This window comes from Schistocerca gregaria, chromosome 8, assembly GCF_023897955.1.
Source record: "Schistocerca gregaria isolate iqSchGreg1 chromosome 8, iqSchGreg1.2, whole genome shotgun sequence".
NCBI classification, from domain to species: domain Eukaryota; kingdom Metazoa; phylum Arthropoda; class Insecta; order Orthoptera; family Acrididae; genus Schistocerca; species Schistocerca gregaria.
The window spans coordinates 322,716,228-322,739,891 of NC_064927.1; the positions used below are offsets into that span (position 1 = coordinate 322,716,228).

At 46.5% G+C, this 23,664-nt stretch overlaps 1 protein-coding gene across 2 annotated transcripts in view; it reads left to right on the forward strand.

The window, feature by feature from the left end:
• Nucleotides 1–252: 252 nt before the first annotated feature.
• The window catches only part of LOC126284245 (uncharacterized), a 181,756-nt gene continuing 158,344 nt past the window's right edge, over nt 253–23,664 (forward strand). The window contains exons 1-3 of one of the 2 annotated variants that reach the window (XM_049983042.1): nt 258–309; nt 395–900; nt 16,614–16,910. In XM_049983042.1, coding sequence (XP_049838999.1) covers nt 481–900; nt 16,614–16,910 — 717 coding nt within the window. In that variant the 5' untranslated portion in view covers nt 258–309; nt 395–480. Of the gene's footprint in view, nt 901–16,613; nt 16,911–23,664 lie in introns of both variants that reach the window. The other variant, XM_049983041.1, reaches the window with a different exon arrangement.

Below are 23,664 nucleotides of genomic sequence, written 5' to 3' on the forward strand. Positions count from 1 at the left end.
ATCTCGGTGGTTTGCAGAGTATATATGCAGATGTACTCAGCTATTTCGTAATAGAGGGGCTGCAATGATTACAGACAGAGTGGAATTATTCTGAGTTTCTCAGTTCGTACCCTTGACTTAGAGAGCATTCAGAAACTTAAAATACTATTATCTTTTATTTGAAAATGTTAAGTATGTATTTTGGTGGCAAGGAACGTTTTGATAGCATAGAATAAATGTAGTCTCAGATGTAGTTCCCAAGCGTAATCTCTGACTTTATTCTTATAAATTCTTTGGAAATAACAGGCATGGCTACCAGATTTCAAAATTGTCGGTTCTAATTTCAGATTAAGATTAAATTATAGGTTATTCTAATTCATCGAATTTTGAGTCATAGATATGTGTTTCTTATTAGGTTTAAAATGCGCATGAGATTAATCGCACGGCTTCATTGAGGCTATTATTCCTCATACGCTGGACTGTGCAAAACCATAAAGTACCATGGAAAACGGCTCAGAGAAGTTGTTCTTGCTCGAATTTTTAGTCGATAAAGTCTCAGTTCAGAAACCTGGAGGCCTGATGGATCGGCTGAGCACACAGAACGAATGGGGCTGTGGAGAGCTGTGCGTGACTTTCCAGTTTTTGGATTACCCTCACCTCGAAATCTGCGAGAAAGATTTCGTTTCCAAAATGAATGATACGGCGGTTACTAAGACGAGCTTCAGGAGTGGAAAGTCATGTCTTTTCGCTATCCCTAATACACAACTGGAACTACTGCCCCAGGAGTTTGAAGTGAATGTCGGGGTGCTGCGCAAGATGCCACCCGGAGTTTTGCCCGACAAACTGCTTCTGGCGCAGACCAAGATAGAGCTCACGGAAGCTATCTCCGGTGTCATCGAAGACGTGGCCAGGAATCCGCAGGTACTGTTTACTTCATTTACTGTGGCCTGAAGTAGACTATATGTATCATTCAATGCCAACCCGTCGGTCTATGCTATCTTTGCCTCTAAGATTTTATTGAAATTTGGTATGTAGATTCCATCACGTACTAAATGTAATTCCACAAATTTTTATTTCTTGAGATGCAATATTTGGGAGTTAAGTTAATTCGATTCAGGGTGGTCAAATAGTCGTGCGAGATGTTCCCAGTCCTGTATCTCAAAAGGATCCTCGTCACTTCTGTAGCTTTAACTACCATTTTGGCTAAGGTCTAGATCAGGGCTAGCCGCAGTCAAATGGTTCAAATGGCTCTAAGCACTTTGGGAGTTAACATCTGAGGTCATCAGCCCCCTTGAACTTAGAACTACTTAAACTTAACTATCCTAAGGACACCACACACATCCATGCTCGAGGCAGGATTCGGACCTGCGACCGTAGCAGCAGCGCGGCTCCGGACTGAAGCGCCTAGAACCACTCGGTCACAACGGCCGGCTTAGCCCCAGTCACGGCGATGTTTATCTATTACTCGTAAGTTGGCAAAGCGTCAATTTCTCATAATTAGTGGACTGATTCTCTTACACAGACTAGTCAGTCAAGGGACCTACATACAAGCGACGGATTGCAGCAATCCGGCTCATGGGCGGCCGATCGCTTCTTAGATCGCACCTGTTTGGCAAATCGCAGCGATTCGTCTCTGATCATTGGTCGCGTGGAAATCCTAGACAATCTGATGGGTCGCATGCTATTTGTGCTTGCAATATGGTTAACTGCTAGTTAGAAGCTGTGTGTGGCAATATTGCTGCGAACCGTTTCTTTCTTTATTTATTTTTAAGTGTAGGTATGCAGATTTGTTTCGTTTCATTTTACCCACGTTGAGTAAGAAATTACGTTAGAATTTATAGTTATCTAGAGACCACAAACTACTCTGAGAAGTGAAGTGGAAGCCGAAGTTGGCATTTACATTAAGAAAAAATATACCCTTCAATTTAGCAGTGATAAACATTTTGAAACTTGTGCTAAATGTAGAATAGAAGGGACATTTATAGTAAGAGTCGTGACAGAGTTATGATTTTGAGTTATTTGTGAATAATTATGTGCATTATTAAAGTTCTTGAAATCCCTTCTCCTTTCATACGAGGGTTGGAGCTTTAATTGTGACAACTGTTTATTTACAGCTCGTACAAAATAGACACGTGTTTCAAAGTTTTACTGAGCTTCAAAGTAGTCACCAGTGTTGTGTATAACCCGTTGCCAGCGATGTGTAAGTCGTAGGATACTCTTAGCAGTGCCAATTGAGTTGACAGTTCGCGCGACGCGGTCTATTGCCCGGCGAATTTGTAGCGGTTCTGAAGCGAATGCCGTGAAGTGTTTTCTTCAGTTTAGAAATCGAGTTGACCTCAAGAGGGCTTAAGTTATGGGAGTGCAGTAGGTGGTACAGCACTCAGCACCATCAGTCAAACAAATAAGTAACAGCTTGCACTGTACGTGCTTGAGCACTGTCCTGCAAAATGATGGTCAGGTCCTGCAGAAAGTGTCATCACTTATGTCTCTATGCTGTTATGTCTCTATGCTGTTCATTTTTGGAACACAACCTACGACCAGCTTAGAGACTTAAGTGACGACTTTTTCTGCATGATCTGACCTTCATTTTGCAGGACAATGCTCAAGCATGTACAGTGCAAGCTGTTACTGATGTGTTTGACTGATGGGGCTGCTAAGTGCTATACCACCTACTGCAGATCCCTGACTTACGCCCTCAGGAGTTCAACACGATTTCTAAACTTAAGGGAGCACTTTACGGCATTTGCTTCAGAGCTGCTACAAATTCGTCGGGCAGTAGACCGAGCCGCTCGAACTGTCAACACAACTGGCACTACTAAGAGTATTCTACGACTTCCACATCGTTGCCAACGGGTATTACACAATGTTGGTGACTTCACTGAAGGTCAGTAAAACTTTGAAACACGTATCTATTTTGTACGAACTATAAATAAATTGAAACTTCCTGGCAGATTAAAACTGTGTGCCGACCGAGACTCCAACTCGGGACCTTTGCCTTTCGCGGGCAAGTGCTGTACCATCTGAGCTACCGAAGCACGACTCACGGCCGGTACTCACAGCTTTACTTCTGCTAGTATCTCGACTCCTACCTTCCAAACTTTACAGAAGCTCTTCTGCGAACCTTGCAGAACTAGCACTCCTGAAATAAAGGATATAGCGGAGACATGGCTTAGCCACAGCCTGGGAGGGGGGGGTTCCAGAATGAGATTTTCACTCTGCAGCGGAGTGTGCGCTGATATGAAACTTCCTGGCAGATTAAAACTTTGTGCCCGACCGAGACTCGAACTCGAGACCTTTGCCTTTCGTGGGCAAGTGCTCTACCATCTTTTTTTAAATCCATCTTTTCTTTTTTCCTTTTTTTTTAAAGCTCATTTTGTTCGATTTTGTTTGTCGCAACTGCTCGGGGCGGACGTCGTAAGACACCCTTTTAAGTTCGTTGTGGATCGATTAACTCAGTTTCTTTTAATTACAGAGGGCAGCTACGCCTCTGACCGAACACGCTGAGCTACCGTGCCGGCAGAATGAGATTTTCACTCTGCAGCGGAGTGTGCGTTGATCTGAAACTTCCTGGCACATTAAAACTGTGTGCCGACTGAGACTCGAACTCGGGACCTTTGCCTTTCGCGGGCAAGTGCTCTACCATCTGAGCTACCGAACCACGACTCACGCCCGGTACTCACAGCTTTACTTCTGTCAGTATCTCGACTCCTACCTTCCAAACTTCACAGAAGCTCTTCTGCGAACCTTGAAGAACTAGCACTCCTGACAGAAAGGATATAGCGGAGACATGGCTTAGCCACAGCCTGGGGGATGTTTCCAGAATGAGATTTTCACTCTGCAGCGGAGTGTGCGCTGATATGAAACTTCCTGGCAGATTAAAACTGTGTGCCCGACCGAGACTCGAATTCAGGACCTTTGCCTTTCGCGGGCAAGTGCTCTATCATCTGAGCTACCGAAGCACGACTCACGCTCGATACTCACAGCTTTACTTCTGCCAGTATCTCGACTCCTACCTTCCAAACTTTACAGAAGCTCTTCTGCGAACCTTGCAGAACTATCATTCCTGAAAGAAAGGATATAGCGGAGACATGGCTTAGCCACAGCCTGGGGGATGTTTCCAGAATGAGATTTTCACTCTGCAGCGGAGTGTGCGCTGATATGAAACTTCGGTAGCTCAGATGGTGTCTGACTACGGATCAGAAGAGTCCAGGTTCGAATCCTGGCAGGGTCGGCATTTCAGTCTGCCGCCGGCAGTGCTGCGAGGCGGTCACGCGCCAGAGCGCTGCGGGCGAGGCGCGCACGGTGTGTTTGTGTTTACTTCGGCCGCTGTAAGTGCTGTTTTCCCTTCTAGACCACCATGGCGCACAACTATCGGAAGAAGACATTACGTTTCAACTTTTGTTCCGACTTTGCCCGACCCAAGGCTCTGGAGGTAGAACGATTTATTCGCGATGAAGTTAAGATACCACCAACGGATCTAATTGGTATCCACTTGTCGATAGTTAGCAGTACCGTCTACGTCAAAATGATCAACGATGCGGCGTTACCGTCGATCACGCAGGTCTCGGCACACGGACGATAAGGATCTTCGAACTGCCGTTCGAACTACCTGCAGACGTCGTCATCGAGGCGCTCCGTCCCTATGGCAACGTTCTGGAACATGTTGCCGAACGATGGGTACAATTTCAGACCTATCCCGTTTTAAACGGTGTTAGACAGGTCCGCATCGAGTTGCAGAAACACGTGCCTTCTTATCTATGTATCGGAGGCTGCCGTGCCATTATAATGTACGACGGCCAACCTCGAACCTGTTTCGGTTGCGGGAAAGAAGGTCACCTACGGTCTGAATGCATTCAACGACGTGTCGCGCAGCTCCCGTTGTCGGAAGCGTCCGTCACACCCACGATGACCGCCCTACCGGTCACTTTCGCAGCGGCTCTTGCCACGTCTACAGTTTCGTCCAGTCCGTCGCTCGATCCTTCCGATCGGCACGTCCCACCGTCCCAGTCGCCTATGGACGGTGCGGACGTCCCAGCTGACAACCTTGCCGCCGAACAGGCTCCCGCACCGGACGCTGAGGAGAACAGTACTTCTTCACAACACCTGTTTGACAATTTCATTGTACCCACCGACGCATTCGAACCAGGTCGACGCTCTTCCTTGCCGTCGCCCGACACTGAGGAACACGTGCGCAAACAACGCTCGCCACGTAGGCGCAAACGCCGTCGCCGTTCACCTACATCTACATCTACATCCGTACTCCGCAAGCCACCTGACGGTGTGTGGCGGAGGGTACCCTGAGTACCTCTATCGGTTCTCCCTTCTATTCCAGTCTCGTATTGTACGTGGAAAGAAGGATTGTCGGTATGCTTCTGTGTGGGCTCTAATCTCTCTGATTTTATCCTCATGGTCTCTTCGCGAGATATACGTAGGAGGGAGCAATATACTGCTTGACTCTTCGGTGAAGGTATGTTCTCGAAACTTTAACAAAAGCCCGTACCGAGCTACTGAGCGTCTCTCCTGCAGAGTCTTCCACTGGAGTTTATCTATCATCTCCGTAACGCTTTCGCAATTACTAAATGATCCTGTAACGAAGCGCGCTGCTCTCCGTTGGATCTTCTCTATCTCTTCTATCAACCCTACCTGGTGCGGATCCCACACTGCTGAGCAGTATTCAAGCATTGGGCGAACAAGCGTACTGTAACCTACTTCCTTTGTTGTCGGATTGCATTTCCTTAGGATTCTTCCAATGAATCTCAGTCTGGCATCTGCTTTACCGACGATCAACTTCATATGATCATTCCATTTTAAATCACTCCTAATGCGTACTCCCAGATAATTTATGGAATTAACTGCTTCCAGTTGCTGACCTGCTATTTTGTAGCTAAATGATAAGGGACCTATCTTTCTATGTATTCGCATCACATTACACTTCGCTACATTGAGATTCAATTGCTATTCCGTGCACCATGCGTCAATTCGCTGCAGATCCTCCTGCATTTCAGTACAATTTTCCATTGTTGCAACCTTTCGATACACCACAGCATCATCTGCAAAAAGCCTCAGTGAACTTCCGATGTCATCCACCAGGTCATTTATGTATATTGTGAATAGCAACGGTCCTATGACACTCCCCTGCGGCACACCTGAAATCACTCTTACTTCGGAAGACTTCTCTCCATTGAGAATGACGTGCTGCGTTCTGTTATCTAGGAACTCCTCAATCCAATCACACAATTGATCTGATAGTCCGTATGCTCTTACTTTGTTCATTAAACGACTGTGGGGAACTGTGTCAAACGCCTTGCGGAAGTCAAGAAACACGGCATCTACCTGTGAACCCGTGTCTAAGGCCCTCTGAGTCTCGTGGACGAATAGCGCGAGCTGGGTTTCACACGATCGTCTTTTTCGAAACCCATGCTGATTCCTACAGAGTAGATTTCTAGTCTCCAGAAAAGACATTATACTCGAACATAATACGTGTTCCAAAATTCTACAACTGATCGACGTTAGAGATATAGGTCTATAGTTCTGCACATCTGTTCGACGTCCCTTCTTGAGAACGGGGATGACCTGTGCCCTTTTCCAATCCTTTGGAACGCTTCGCTCTTCTAGAGACCTACGGTACACCGCTGCAAGAAGGGGGGCAAGTTCCTTCGCGTACTCTGTGTAAAATCGAACTGGTATCCCATCAGGACCAGCGGCCTTTCCTCTTTTGAGCGATTTTAATTGTTTCTCTATCCCTCTGTCGTCTACTTCGATATCTACCATTTTGTCAACTGTGCGACAATCTAGAGAAGGAAGCACAGTGCAGTCTTCCTCTGTGAAACAGCTTTGGAAGAAGACATTTAGTAATTCGGCCTTTAGTCTGTCATCCTCTGTTTCAGTACCATTTTGGTCACAGAGTGTCTGGACATTTTGTTTTGATCCACCTACCGCTTTGACATAGGACCAAAATTTCTTAGGATTTTCTGCCAAGTCAGTACATAGAACTTTACTTTCGAATTCATTGAAAGCCTCTCGCATAGCCCTCCTCACACTACATTTCGCTTCGCGTAATTTTTGTTTGTCTGCAAGGCTTTGGCTATGTTTATGTTTGCTGTGAAGTTCCCTTTGCTTCCGCAGCAGTTTTCTAACTCGGTTGTTGTACCACGGTGGCTCTTTTCCATCTCTTACGATCTTGCTTGGCACATACTCATCTAACGCATATTGTACCATGGTTTTGAACTTCGTCCACTGATGCTCAACACTATCTGTACTTGAGACAAAACTTGTGTGTTGAGCCATCAAGTACTCTGAAATCTGCTTTTTGTCACTTTTGCTAAACAGAAAAATCTTCCTACCTTTTTTAATATTTCTATTTACGGCTGAAATCATCGATGCAATAACCGCTTTATGATCGCTGATTCCCTGTTCTGCATTAACTGATTCAAATAGTTCGGGTCTGTTTGTCACCAGAAGGTCTAATATGTTATCGCCACGAGTCGGTTTTCTGTTTAATTGCTCAAGGTAGTTTTCAGATAAAGCACTTAAAAATATTTCACTGGATTCTTTGTCCCTGCCACCCGTTATGAACGTTTGAGTCTCCCAGTCTATATCCGGCAAATTAAAATCTCCACCCAGAACTATAACATGGTGGGGAAATCTACTCGAAATATTTTCCAAATTATTCTTCAGGTGCTGAGCCACAACAGCTGCTGAGCCCGGGGGCCTATAGAGACATCCAATTACCATGTCTGAGCCTGCTTTAACCGTGACCTTCACCCAAATCATTTCACAATTCGAATCTCCGTCAATTTCCTTCGATACTATTGCACTTCTTATCGCTATAAACACGCCTCCCCCTTCACTGTTCAGCCTATCTCTGCGGTATACATTCCAATCAGAGTTTAGGATTTCATTACTGTTTACGTCTGGTTTCAGCCAACTTTCTGTTCCTAGTACTATATGGGTGTTGTTACCGTTTATTAATGAGAGCAGTTCTGGGACCTTTCTATAGACGCTCCTGCAGTTTACTATTAGCACATTAATATTGTTATTCCTTGTTGCATTTTGCCTACTCCTGCCTTGCCGCGTCTCAGGAGGCGTCTTGTCGGGCCTAGGGAGGGAATTCTCTAACCTAAAAAAAACCCCATGTGCACTCCACACGTACTCCGCTACCCTCGTAGCCGCTTCCGGCGTGTAGTGCACGCCTGACCTATTCAGGGGGACCCTACATTTCTCCACCCGATAGCGGAGGTCGAGAAATTTGCACCCCAGCTCTCCGCAGAATCGTCTGAGCCTCTGGTTTAAGCCTTCCACTCGGCTCCAAACCAGAGGACCGCGATCGGTTCTCGGAACGATACTACAAATAGTTAGCTCTGATTCCACCCCGCGAGCGAGGCTTTCCACCTTCACCAACTCCGCCAACCGCCTGTACGAACTGAGGATGACCTCTGAACCCAGACGGCAAGAGTCATTGGTGCCGACATGAGCAACAATTTGCAGTCGGGTGCACCCAGTGCTCTCTATCGCCGCCGGTAGGGCCTCCTCCACATCTCGGATGAGACCCCCCGGCAAGCAGACAGAGTGAACACTGGCCTTCTTCCCCGACCTTTCCGCTATTTCCCTAAGGGGCTCCATCACCCGCCTAACGTTGGAGCTCCCAATAACTAATAAACCCCTCCCCCCGTGTGCCTGCTCGGACCTTGCTGAAGGAGCAGCCACATGTCCACTCACAGGCAGAGCGGGCGATGCCACACGGCCAGCCTCCACATTGACCCTCCGCCTCGTGCGCCGCGAACGCCGCTGAACCCGCCACTCCCCTTGGGGAGAGGGTGGCCCAACCGCGCCCGGTACCCGCGAAGATGTCTCGACAGCAGGGACAGTGGGTGAAGCATCTAACACCTGGGGTGCACCATGCGACGCACCAGACTCCCCACTGCCGCTACACTCCGAGGCAGCAGCCTGAAGACGGCTGACCGCGGCCATCAACACGCTCAGCTGTTCGCGAAGAGTGGCCAGCTCCTCCTGCGTCCGTACACAGCAGCCACACATCCTAGCCATCCTAAGAAATCAATTTACTATAGAGTGTTTATCAGCTTTTAACTAGACTGCTAATTCACTAAAGGCGGTTGATTATTGACTAAACTGTGATTGCTAACCACTTCTTGTAGAAACAAGGAAAATAGCACTACCTGTCTCTGGACGGTATTGAAAACAAACACTAGCACTACTAGCACTACGGCTGACTAAAGGGACTCTCTGACTGTATTTAAAACAAACACGAGATCTATGGAACACTTAATAGCACTCTACTATTAAAGCTTCCTAAAAGCAAAAACACGCAGAAGAAGAAGTGACAAGTAAGAAAAATACAGATAATACTTAGATTAAGGTAGCTCGCTGCACAGAAGACGTGAAGCAGACGGCGGTTAGGGCGACCCACGGTCTCTCAAAGCGTCGCCATCCACGACGACGAAGACGACACCCAACCAACCGACATTTCCATGCAGAGGTCGGCGGACAACTTTCACGATTATCAAGACATTTCGCAGGACAGGACCACTATGGAGGTCGCCACGCACAATGTAACGATCGGTGCGCCGGTTGAGACGCCTGTCTCCCCGCCGACAACTCCAGATCTCTCTCACCACGACGCAATTCCCATGGACATTGGACGGACCCATGGCACAGGAGCATGGGCCGACGAGATTGAGGAAGATACGCCCCCTCCTCCGGATGAGTTGCCTCCGCCGGACAAGGCTGCCTGTTAACATCAAAACCGAGGCCCTGCAGCTGATGAGACGGGACTTCCTGTCGGTGCCCTCCTCTTACTTCCCTTGGTGATGGTAGATGCGCCTCCACCACCACTGAAACAAACGTATCGGTTTACCACGCTGAACATCAACATGATCGGCACTGTACCCAAGCTGCAACTCCTATGTGACATGCTTCGGGCCTCTGACGTCTACGTCGCCCTTCTTCAGGAAGTACGCGTTGCCACACTATCACCAGTCTACGGCTACGACTCATACACGACCACATGTGATCAATCAGGGCGTGAAGTGGCTTTCTACATACGCGAAGGAATCCCACTCAAGGACACGACAATCCTTCCCTGTGGAAGAGGCATGGCTATTACCATCTTGGACACGCGCGTCATCAATATCTACGCTCCGTCTGGCTCCACGAACCGTCGGCAGCGGTCCTCTTTCTTCGGACATGACGTGGCGCCCCTGTTTTCTGGACGCTATGATCGCCTTATCATGGGAGGCGATTTCAACTGTGTCCTCCATCCGCAGGACCAAATGCCTGGTTATTCGCCATGCCCGGCGCTTCTCACCTTAATCGAAGATTTTCATCTAGTGGACGTTTGGGAGAAAATTCATGGCAATACCCCCGGTTTCACCCATTATACAGCACATTCTGCGAGCAGACTGGACCGGTTATATGTCTCTGCCCACCTTGGCAATGACGTCGCCCAAGCTGAACGGTGGCCCTTTTCATTTTCGGACCACTGCGCCGTCATTTGCTCCCTGGCTCTGCCACCTCAGTCAGTGTGGCGCAGCAGAGGTTACTGGAAGCTTAATACCTCCCTCCTTAATGATCCACACTTCTGTCAATGTATTGTCACTACGTGGGCGTCTTGCGAAAGACGCCTTCCGCAGTACACATCCACGTTCCATTGGTGGCTCAAATGTGCCAAACCTCCGATCAGAAAGGCCTTCATACAGTGTGGCAAGGAAGCAGCAGCATGGCATCGAGACACCACAAATTTTTACTACGCCGTCCTCCGTGAGCTCGATGCGCTCCCTCCATCACCTGACACCCATAGGGAACGACAACGTACTAAAGCTCGTCTCCTCTCTCTTCAACGTGCACGACTGCATGGTGTCGTGGTGCGTTCCCGACGACAAGACCTCCTCCACGACGAAACCCCATCCACAATCCATACCGCATCCGATCATAGTCGTCGACGTCGACTTTTCGTCTCCAACATCACGACCTCCGATGGTGTTCACCACACAACACAGGCGGCGGTGGTGTCTGCCTTTGCTGAACATTATCGCCAATTTTATGATGATGAACAGATGGCGACGCCTATTCCTGATGATCTCCGTCCTTCCCCTAACCGGACCCTCACCGTAGCGGAGTCAACGTCCATGATGTCTGCAATCACCGCAGAAGAGGTAGTAGATGCGATCAACAGAGGGGCCAATAACAAATCACCAAGACCAGATGGTCTCCCAGTGGAGTTTTACCGGGCGGTCACCACGTTAATGCTTCTTCGCTGGACGGAAATGATTCAGGAACTCTTTACTCCATCCTTCCCAATTCCACCTGAATTCGTCACTGGCATTCTTCTACCTGTGCCTAAACCGAAGGGAGGGCCTCATGTCTCTGCATATCGCCCCCTTACACTACTGAATGCAGACTATAAAATCTATGCACGCCTTTAGCAGCGCGCATGTGCACCGTCTTACTTACGGTCCTTTCACCTGAGCAGACTGCACGTGGTTGTGGGGCCACCTTACGAACAGCCCTAGGAGAATGCCGTGACCTCATTGCACTGGCGTCGGTTTGTCGCCATCGTGCAGCACTGGTATCCGTCGATTTCACGAGTGCCTTTGATCGCGTTCGACACCCATTCCTCCTCATGGTGGCGACACGTATGGGGTTCTCATTACTTTTTGTCGATGCCATTCGCCGGTTACTACTTCCCGCCATCTCGATGGTACAAGTCAATGGGAGGCTTGTAGGACCGATTCCTATACGCCGCTCTGTACGTCAAGGATACCCTATGTCTACTTTACTATATGCCATTGCACTTGAGCCCCTCATCACTGTACTTAACTCTTGGCTGCAGGGCCTCACTTTGCGTTACTACACCTTTCACTGTAGTGCTTATGCGGACGATCTCCTCTTTCTCACCTGCTCCTCCACGGAACTCAATGACGCCATCCAATGGATTCACCAGTATGGACGTCTTTCTGGTAGCATTCTTAATGTCCGTAAATCGACTATGATGCACATTGGGCGCAGCCTCCCGGCTATGGTGCCGAACCCACTCCCAGTCAGTACCACCCTTTGTTACTTGGGTATCGAATTTACGAGCTCCACACACCGCACAGTGGCCCTGGCATACCGGAGGCTTTTGCAGTCGATTCGGCACCATGTCCGCGGTCAAGTGCACCGTAACTTAAACCAACTCCAACGTGTGGCCTATGTCAACATGTATGTAGCCCCTAAACTGGTACACGTCGCCCAGATCCTCCCAATGCCGTTACTCCTTGGCCGCCGCATCCAATCAGTCTTTGGATATTTTGTGTCAGCAGGGGCACTTTTCAAATTCCGCTACAACACTCTAACATTGCCTCCTGCAAAAGGTGGCCTCGGACTCGTCAACGTGCGGGCACGATCTTCTGCACTCTTTGTACACACTCTGTTGCGGCACTGGCAGGGGACGGTTCCGTCCTTAACACGCAGTCTCTTAGACATCCTCCGACCAGCTTCTCTCGATCCACCGATCAATGTGGCACCTATTTCTCCATTATTGTACCACGTCGCCAATTGTTTCATAGAACTCAGCTACGTTCGGGCCGATCTTCCAGTCACCCGTCCTCCCCGTACAAAAGATTATTATCGTTTGTTTGTGCTGTCCAACCCTTGCGACCCCATGGTGCTACGGCATCCTGACATTAACTGGCGCACGGTTTGAGGGTGTGTACATGCACCCTTTTTACCATCGTCTGTGTCTGCACTCTGGTATGTTTTAGTTTATGGAAAATTCCCGACTAACAGTCGACTTTATTGCATAGGACTGGCCACCTCCCCACTCTGCCCTGACTGTCAGCTCGAAGACACCGACGAGCACCGTCTTACGTGCCCCCTGAAACAAAACGTATGACTCCTAATCCAACGAATCGTGGGCTTTTACCTCCGTGCCCCGCCAACGACAGTAACCCCGGATTTCCTGTTGTCGCCCCAGACATTTCACTACCCTCTTGCTAAGCACCATACTCTCATCTGGTTTCGAGGACTGGCTTTAGAATACCTCTTTCAAAATGGTCCGTATACAGTCCTTGACTTCTGGTACAAAGTTATGTCCTCGCATAGCACCCTCACCCGAAAACCATCTTACCGACAAACTTTTGCCGGTTATCTCCGCAGCGTCCTCCTTGACCCCCTCAAAGCTGGGGTGTACCATGCATACCTGTCACATGATGCAACACCCTTATCCACGTTCCCATGCTTCGACAAAAAAAAAAAGCTAGAAGACAGAATATGTTATACTTTGTTGTATTTAATGTTTTTCTTTTTAATGTATTTATTTATTTTTTTGCTTAACTAACAGTCATTTGTATGTGTTTAAATGGAATGGTACCTTGAAGAACTCTTGCATAGTGAATATATATGTACTTTTAGTTTCTTTAATACAAATTATATAAAAAAGGATGTTATATATTTAAAAAAAGATGGTAGAGCACTTGCCCCCGAAAGGCAAAGGTTCCGAGTTCGAGTCTCGGTCGGGCACACAATTTTAATCTGCCAGGAAGTTTCATATCAGCGCACACTCCGCTGCAGAGTGAAAATCTCATTCTATAAATAAATTGTTGTCACTATTGAAGTTCCAACCCTCGTTAATTTAACTCTCCTTCACACTGTTTGTAGTTACAGTAATGAGTAGTGCTGCCATTGACAACATCTCTATAGGAACCCCGAGTGGATTGTGTGACGTGTAACTACTTGCATTTGAATTATACGACTAAGGAATAAAAAGGGAATTGAGGACTAATAATCGTAAAACGGATTGTATTGGAACACTGGAAATAGACCTGTGTACACAACCCGTCTGTCGTCAGTGAAAAATAAAGTAATCTACCGTTCCCAAGACACGCGTATCAAAACAAGTTCAATAAATGATAATTCTCGTTTATTTTAATTTTATGTTTTGCAGATATTCATTGAGATAAAGGAAATTAACAGCAACTGCTGCTAAACATTGCAGTTAATTTTCCGTAGCAGAACTTCTCGACAATACTGTCTGAAATTGCTTGGTAAATCGCTCGTGTGTGGAGGACCGAGGCGAGCGACCGATTGCAGGCGATATCGCATGCGATGGATCGCTGCTCTCCGTCGCTCGTGTGTGGGACACCTATAAAGTGGACTGATTTAGGTGGTGTAGTTTTGCAAGGCAACGTCGTCCGTTGGTGTATGTCACATGGTTACTTGCACAGTCACGCGAATGTATCAAATGCGATGGTGAAGTGTCTCTTAAAGAGTCAAAGATTTGTGTGAACGGAATCACATGGAAGTGCAGCAGAAACTGCCAATTTGATTAAGTGGATCAATGTTTTTCACTTAAGTCATGGGAGAAGGTAGGTGGATATGTTTATTAATAATGTAGTTGCCCTTTCGATATATTAATAAACATTGATCTATCTACCTACTCCTATAATTTAACTAAAAAGCATTGATCCACTTTGTCAGTGTGCTCTCGCAGATCGACTGCGAAGCAACACAGAGCATAAAAATATTTCACAGCTTTTTCAGATATATCATGGATTACGACGCTGCTCTTGGTTTGCAGATACTAGTACAATTTAAATTGAAGTTACTCAGACAAGGTGCAAATAAATTTATAATTCTCGTTTACAGCAGTGTTTCACTCTTTCTTCCCAATGCATTACTTCGAAACACATCATCTGCTTGCTGCTCTCTCTTTGCCTGTGTAGCACAAATAACTGACACACTTTCTTTTGTTCCCGTCATACCACACGCCAAGCCCCGACGAGATTCCTATACAAAACACTTAAGTACCCCATTGTCCTATTCTAGACTTTTACCCTAATTAAATCTTAAAAGGATTTTGGTAGGCATTATTCTGAGTCCTTTAAATACTACTTACTCCAAAGTGTCCCAATGAAACAAAGTGGACAGTTTCGTAAAAAAATAGTGAACTTATTCAAATGGCTGTAAAAGTCTAAAATTGGGCCAATGAACAAATAAATATAATTTTAAATGTTTGAAATATAGTTATTAGGTAGAGACGTATTTAATTTTATATTCAGCAAAGAAATTGACATAATTTTGAATTTTTAATTTTTTTTGACAGATTCGGCTTTGAATCACTTTTTTTCTTTTTTTTTACATAGACCTGTTTCGTTGAGGTTACGGTATCTTCACTGGACTTTTTCCCCTTTTTTGTATTAAATAACAAGAAAAATTGCTTTGTACTGTCTGTACAAATAGAATTTCAGTTTTTATGTAAAGTAGGCGTACTCAAAAATTTAAAACAAAAAATTATGCCTTGCTAAAATGTGCCGCCGTTTCTGAAGCTATCTGTACTTTGCACAATAGCTGATACTCTTTTACAGCTTTTCATCCGTAGCCACAGATGATATAATATAGAAAAACTTATTCACATCGACAATCATGGTTTTACTCTGTGTGAAAGATTCTGTTTCTCTTTGTGTATCCAGTATCTTTACGCTTACTTCTGCGTCATTCCACAAGTGGACTAGTTTTAAAGATTGACCCAGCTCGATCACATCCGATTCTAATGGAATTTTTTTGAGAAGGATCGACGTCACGGATGAACGTGTATAAAGTTTCAGCTCGACATCTCCTTTGGTTCCACCTCTACAGCATCTCGTACACAGGGGCAAGTTGGCATCACCTACAAGCATGCTAAAGTGCCAACTTTGGATAACTTGTATGAAAGGTTCCTACACTTAAGATACAAGCCTCTTGTTTTGTACAACTTCTTGTGCTGAACAATAATATTTAACTGATCAGATTTTTAAATTCATCTGGCGACAGCTGCACTTCTTCAGAAATGGCAGAAAATGCACTGTGAAACTTGTAGGGCCTATTTTTAACCAGCAATAAGTCATAATTTTTTGTAATAAGACACCTGGCCATGCTGCCTTCTTGTGCTTTTTGTACAATAGCCTCTGTCTTTCTCTACCAAAATACGTGCACCTGCACATTTGATGACAACGTTTTGGGTATTTTTGGGGGACTATATCTCAACTGTGTATTCTGTAATCTTATTAGGCTATACCTAGAAAGAGTATTCTTTAAGCGCCAGAAGCTTTATAAATTCAGTTTAGACCTGTGTCTACTTATGGATATTACACATTGATTTCCGATCTCTCCCCATTCGATATTTCTTCAGCCCTCAAGAAAAACATTTGTGGCCGTCGATTTCCTTTGGATGAAGAAGTGCACGCCTGGATACAGTCATGGTTCCGTGGCAACCGCAAACATTTTTCCTTGAACCCATTGACCATCTTGTCTCACTGTGGGGCAGTTATATCGATTATTTTTGAAATAATAAACAGTATACTTACTTTTTCCATCTGTCTCAATTTTGACTGCCCCATAAACTTCATAAAACAAAATTATTTCCAGTACCACCTAGACAAGGACAGCAGTGTCCTCACGCACAGTAAAGAGTATGTGACATGGCTGACTGATTTGATGAATACTGAGGAAATAAAAAGAATTCTACATAGATCACATTTCTCAACACTTTCACAATCATCATTGAAAACTGCTCCTTTATTATATCTTTGTCAATAGTGATGCCTCAGACTGTATATTTTTGAACCTTTGTTGCATTGTTTCTAATACCTCATTTTTTGCAGGATGTACCGGTGACGAAGAGAGTGAGGAATACTTTCGACCTAATGGAGCCGACCGGCCTCAAAGTAGTGGGTTGTATTGGCGTCTTTGTGAGGCTCACGTGCTTCGGCAAGCTTATCGTGACCCCCTTCCACTTGGGTGGAGGTTGCGACGGAGGAGGCAGCACATTCTTTGGGGGTGGAGAAGAGAAGCCAGAGATGTATCACTGCACAGAGGTGGGCAAATGTGCGGCGCGTCCCCATCAGGTGTGCCAACCTGCCCCTATCTGCCAGTGGCCAGTGTGGAGCAAACCCTGCCAGGTGAGTTAGTGCAACTTATAAAGTAGGGTTTAGGTGCTGTGTAGATACAGAAAGCTTTCAGGGAAGTAACAGAGAAACTTTGGAAAATAACGCGAAAGTTAGTATGTGACAAGACACAAATGGATATATAGGGTGGATGGAAAGTTTCTCCATTTTTTTATCGACAGAAAAGCCGATGTTTGATTCCTTGTGGAGATATACCACTTTACATGAACAGATTGTGCTGGCTGAATGAGTTTTACCCTAGTGTAAATTACTTGCTGAATGGTTTTAAACGCATTCCACAGTTGATTATCTACTGCTGACAAGTAGGGTGGTGCACTTCTTCTAAGCAGATCATTTTCGTAAATTTAACACATCTGTACTTGCTAAGTTAAGGAAAATTTTTCATTCGATATTTTTAGGTGTCCTTATATTTTCACCTAACAAAAACCAGAAAAATAATTAATCTTGTCAGTAATTTTAATTAGGGAGGTAAGAAAGACAGTGTTGTTAAAACCTAATTTTCTCCAATTTAACTTTTTTTCACATTGCTTATTTAATTTTTAACTTCGTCTGTATGTCGCTCAGGAGACGATTGTCTCGCCTTTCCAACGATAATCGACTTCAGACCCGAAAGGTTTATCGCCTTCTTTAATGGTGTCATCATTAATAATTGTGGCCAAAACATCTTCGTTCCCAGGTTCAAGGATTCCATGCCAGTATACTTTGGGTTCATGGCGCCGATGGTAATGTTAGTGACAGCAACAAAGTTGGACGATCAACAAAATTCACATTAAGCACAAAAAAAGTCAGACATATGGTAAAGGACAAAACTGGCGTCGGTAGTCGAGCAGTTTCCTAATGTCTGATTGTCTCAGATGGCTACCAGCAGAGACAGAATACCATCATTAGGACAACTGCAAAAGAGTTTGTTCTCAGACAGTCCTGGGAAACAGCGTCCTTATCCAGCCAACAATACCCACACTGTCAAAAAGAAATCTCTTGATCGTCAGGCAGTTTGTTATAGAATACTGTCTGACGGTTTTTGCAATGGTGGTGGGGGACGGGAGGGGGATTTGAGTCGGGGAGGGGGGTGCCGGCAGGGAAAGGGAAAAGGAGGAGGTGTGGTGTGGGGAGAAGAGGTGGTGGTGGTGGTGGTTAGTGTTTAACGTCCCATCGACAACGAGGTCATTAGAGACGGAGCGCAAGCTCGGGTTAGGGAAGGATTGGGAAAGAAATCGGCCGTACCCTTTCAAAGGAACCATCCCGACATTTGCCTGAAACGATTTAGGGAAATCACGGAAAACCTAAATCAGGATGGCCGGAGACGGGATTGAACCGTCGTCCTCCCGAATGCGAGTCCAGTGTGCTAACCCCTGCGCCACCTCGCTCGGTGGAGAAGAGGAGGAGCGAGCCCTTGGGTTGGCGGGGGGAGACAGATAGGGTGCGGTGGATTCAGAGTTCGTAGGACGGTTACATGTCGGAGCGGAGTTCGTAGTCTGGGTGTCCTTTAGCTATGTGGATTTGTTTAGATCTAGTCATTGCTGCTCGGGAAGTTTATTATAACAGTTCGCTAAGGTGGAGGAAGTGGGGATCTACTGTTGCCTATTCCTTCATGCATTGTTTGCTATGACTGGTGCTCATCAGCGAATGAGGTGTGGGCTGCCGGGCACAGGCCGCGCGCCACAAGCGCATGCGTCTCCTGTTGTTGCCGCGGCCTGTTTTGTAGGAATCTTGAGAGCTGGCAGCCAGGATGGGACAAGCACTTACCCGCGAAAAGTAAAGATCCCGAGTTCGAGTCTCGGCACACAGTTTTAATCTGCCAGGAAGTTTCACATTAGCGCACACTCCGCTGCAGGTGGAAATCTCATTCTGAAACCTACACTCCTGGAAATTGAAATAAGAACACCGTGAATTCATTGTCCCAGGAAGGGGAAACTTTATTGACACATTCCTGGGGTCAGATACATCACATGATCACACTGACAGAACCACAGGCACATAGACACAGGCAACAGAGCATGCACAATGTCGGCACTAGTACAGTGTATATCCACCTTTCGCAGCAATGCAGGCTGCTATTCTCCCATGGAGACGATCATAGAGATGCTGGATGTAGTCCTGTGGAACGGCTTGCCATGCCATTTCCACCTGGCGCCTCAGTTGGACCAGCGTTCGTGCTGGACGTGCAGACCGCGTGAGACGACGCTTCATCCAGTCCCAAACATGCTCAATGGGGGACAGATCCGGAGATCTTACTGGTCAGGGTAGTTGACTTACACCTTCTAGAGCACGTTGGGTGGCACGGGATACATGCGGACGTGCATTGTCCTGTTGGAACAGCAAGTTCCCTTGCTGGTCTAGGAATGGTAGAACGATGGGTTCGATGACGGTTTGGATGTACCGTGCACTATTCAGTGTCCCCTCGACGATCACCAGAGGTGTACGGCCAGTGTAGGAGATCGCTCCCCACACCATGATGCCGGGTGTTCGCCCTGTGTGGCTCGGTCGTATGCAGTCCTGATTGTGGCGCTCACCTGCACGGCGCCAAACACGCATACGACCATCATTGGCACCAAGGCAGAAGCGACTCTCATCGCTGAAGACGACACGTCTCCATTCGTCCCTCCATTCACGCCTGTCGCGACACCACTGGAGGCGGGCTGCACGATGTTGGGGCGTGAGCGGAAGACGGCCTAACGGTGTGCGGGACCGTAGCCCAGCTTCATGGAGACGGTTGCGAATGGTCCTCGCCGATACCCCAGGAGCAACAGTGTCCCTAATTTGCTGGGAAGTGGCGGTGCGGTCCCCTACGGCACTGCGTAGGATCCTACGGTCTTGGCGTGCATCCGTGCGTCGCTGCGGTCCGGTCCCAGGTCGACGGGCACGTGCACCTTCCGCCGACCACTGGCAACAACATCGATGTACTGTGGAGACCTCACTCCCCACGTGTTGAGCAATTCGGCGGTACGTCCACCCGGCCTCCCGCATGCCCACTATACGCCCTCGCTCAAAGTCCGTCAACTGCACATACGGTTTACATCCACGCTCTCGCGGCATGCTACCAGTGTTAAAGACTGCGATGGAGCTCCGTATGGCACGGCAAACTGGCTGACACTGACGGCAGCGGTGCACAAATGCTGCGCAGCTAGCGCCATTCGACGGCCAACACCGCGGTTCCTGGTGTGTCCACTGTGCCGTGCGTGGGCTCATTGCTTGTACAGCCCTCTCGCAGTGTCCGGAGCAAGTATGGTGGGTCTGACACACCGGTGTCAATGTGTTCTTTTTTCCATTTCCAGGAGTGTATATCCACCCTCTCTGTTCAGATTGTCAGGGTGTTTTTATTATTTCCTGGCTTCTTTAATCTTGCGTTTCATAAAAGGTGGCTTCATAGCCAGTAAGCAGGTTTCGTTAAATTTAATTTCCTTGCCGCAGTCTTGCCGGTGTTCGGCCACTGCGGACTTCCTGTGCTGCCCCAGACGAATGTAGCGCTTGTGTTCTCGTTTGTGCGTTGCTATCGACCTGCCGGCCTCCCGGTGTATACTTCTCCACACTGATATTCCACCTGGTACACAGCTGCAGTGTGTAAGGCATCTCTCTTGTCCTTCGTGGAGTGTAGAACATCTCGGATCTTGCGGATGCTGTGGTAGACAGGCTGTACACCAAACCGTCGAAGGAGTTCAGTCTGGTCAGCAACAATTACACGTAATGTAAGCACACTGCTGACTGCAGTTCGTCTTTCTCTCTTTCTTTGGTTTGTTGCCGTGGCTGTTTGGATCGATTTATGGCTGTAGCCTGTGCACAACAATGTTCTATGCAGCTTTTTGAGCTAGCGTGTTATTTTTGAGCATCACTTAGATGCTGTGAACGGATGGCTAAAGAACTGATAACGGAATTCTTCTGTGTATGGTGGTAGTTGACTTGGGCGTGCAAACAGCTGTCTGTGTATGAAGGCTTTCGGTACTCTCTGTGTCCAAGTGTGCTGTCCGTTGTCCTTCGCACTTCCACGCCCAGGCAAAGAACTGCGACATTCTTTCGTGCCTGAGCGTGAGCTGCATTATTGAAATATTCGTGAAACCTGTGTAGCCCCGTTTCACAAGGAGGCCATGTAGCGAACGAATCGTCTATATATCGAAAGCAGCATCGTGAGCGTAAAGGAGCAGGACAAATAAGTTGCTTCAAAGGCCTCCACGAATGTATCTGCTGCTAACGAGGATAAGAGAGACCCCCATTGCTACGCAGTCTGTCTGCTGGTAGTATTTTCCTTGCCATTTGAAGTATGTTGAAGATGTGGCACATATCTGGTAGCACCTGCTCTTGTAGGATGCGAACGGTGTCCTCTACTGGCACCTTTGTGAATAACGACTTTATGTCGAAGATGACCATGATGTCCGACGGTGGAACCGTTTCTCCCTTTATGCGTTCTATGAAGAACCTCAAGTTTTTCACGTAAGAATCGGTTTTGCCAACTAGACTTCTTAGCTTTCAAGCTTCACTTTTTCCCAAACTGTATGTAGGTAGTTGATCCCGCCCACTGTTCGCCATAAAGGATAATTTTCCTTGTGTATCTTTGGAACTCATAAATTCTATGAGCAACTGGTACGCTGGGAATGAGTCGCTTGGTTGTGTCAGTCTCAGCTCTGAAGGCCTTGATTGAGGCCTCGTCTTTCGAATTACCTTGGCTGTAGGGCCCGTCCTTAGTTCTTTGTAGGTGGGTTCTTTTAATAATTCCTTCATCCTGTCTTCATACTGCTTAGTGTCCAAGAAGACAGAGGCATTGCCTCCGTCGGACTGTAATATTGTTGTTCTTCTTCAGCTCTTTTATAGCTACCCTTTCCTAATGGCTAAGGTTGAGCTTCGGTGACTTGGCACGCAATAAAAATCGAGCGGGTTCCTGCCTAATTTTCTCAGCTTATATCGCAGATGTGTGCGGGAGTGCTACTTCCGGGCTCTTGGAACCACTGGTGTCAACCGGCTCCTACAAGTAGCAGTGGTAAGCCCTCCCCGAAAAAAACATACTTCCTGTCGGCGTCCACCACCATCTCAAGTGGTCTATTGCATAAACGAACCTGTTAGATACCGGCATACGCGAGAGATACGTTCCTTCCAAAGCAAAGGCGTGACTGGGAATCGATCCAGAAATACTGCTGAAGTTAATAAATAAAAATAACAAAACGTTGCATAGAGAGGAGAGAGAGATAGAGCGAGAGAGAGAGCCGTAGTTTGCTTTGCAGATTACATAAGAACCTTCATGGGATATTTCATTCCACCATGGGCTCTAAGCTGCCACAGCCTTCCTGGCGCACTTCCTTGTGCTACAGTTCACAAACTGCTTCAGTAGTTATTAAATCTGGTACGAAGTATTACATCTTGAAGATGTCACAAATGTTGCTTCAGAAGACGCGCCATGGAAATATTAATTAAATCGTTAATATACAATTCGCTTCACACCGTTTCAAATTACTCGAAATTAAAGAAGGTCGGCTCTGAACAGTATTTTGCGAGCATAAACAACAGTGTTATGTTTTCGACGAAAATTTCATTAAATAATCCAAACCGATTGTTATTTGACGTCACGATTGGAAGCTGTGATGTATGAAATGTTAGTTGGAATTTCAGATTTAGACGTCAGTTTATACCGTCACGGTAACAGTTTTCCCGACCACTACAGTTCTGCTAAGTGTATTTGCTCTTTTAAAGCGCCATAGAATTCCTAAGTTTCATTCGCTCTGTTACACCAGGACAAAGGAGGAGGGAGGGCTGGGTCTACCAGATGAGGGGTAGTAGTAACAACAACAAAAAATACCTACGCAAGACGTCCACTGTGATGTACTGAGAAGCACCAAACTCGACACACACTTAAGCTGCGATCCAGTCCGTAGTAAAAAGTTGTCATGGCTAGATGTCGGAGATCACCGTCAGTCGGGAAGCCGACGTCGCGATTGAGGGTTTAGAGCACTATTGAATTCCTAAATTAGTTTTCTCCGCTACATTCGGAAGGAGGAAGGCCTACTGAATGATAGGATAGAGACAACAGCAAGTACCGCTGCAAGACAGAGCCCACTGCGATTTACTGAGACGCATTAAACACGGCACATTTAAGCCACGACCCAGTCCATAGCAGTAGTTGCCATGGGTAGACGTTTTGAGTTTTTATAAAGGTACGAAACGACTGTTACTATACTTTTCACGTTCGTCCTATCCTAAAGGCGTGCAAGTGGATCATTGGGGAGAGGGCAAGTTTTAGGATTTTTTAGTAGGTTGGTCATAAAAAGCGCAGACATTCTCGTAGAAAATCAAACAGCACATGGGTATGTCAGGAACGTGACCAAATGCATATGTAAAGCAGTGAAAAATATGGAAGCTGACATACAATCCCTAAAAATTGATGTGAGATACACAAAAAATGAGACAAATACCATGAAATATGTAAAGTCGAGGAAACGTAGTAAAATTATGGAAATTGACTGAGAGTACATAAAATTAGAGACAAATACCATGAAATGAGTACTGAGCGTAGTCAATAAAATTGCGTGTCCTGGAGGAGGAGAGTAAACTGATATTATCCCGCACGTGAGGAATACATCCTAACGTCGGCCCATGACTTCCGTGTGCATAAGGAAGGTTACCAGGAGCGGTTGTAAACTGCGGAAAGATTGTTAACTCGTCTGCCTACTGATCATAGTGTTATGTCCTCCTGAGACGTCACTGTTTCTTCGTAAGCATTTACGGCTGTTATGTACGTTTCATAATTTATGAACCGTAATCAGGA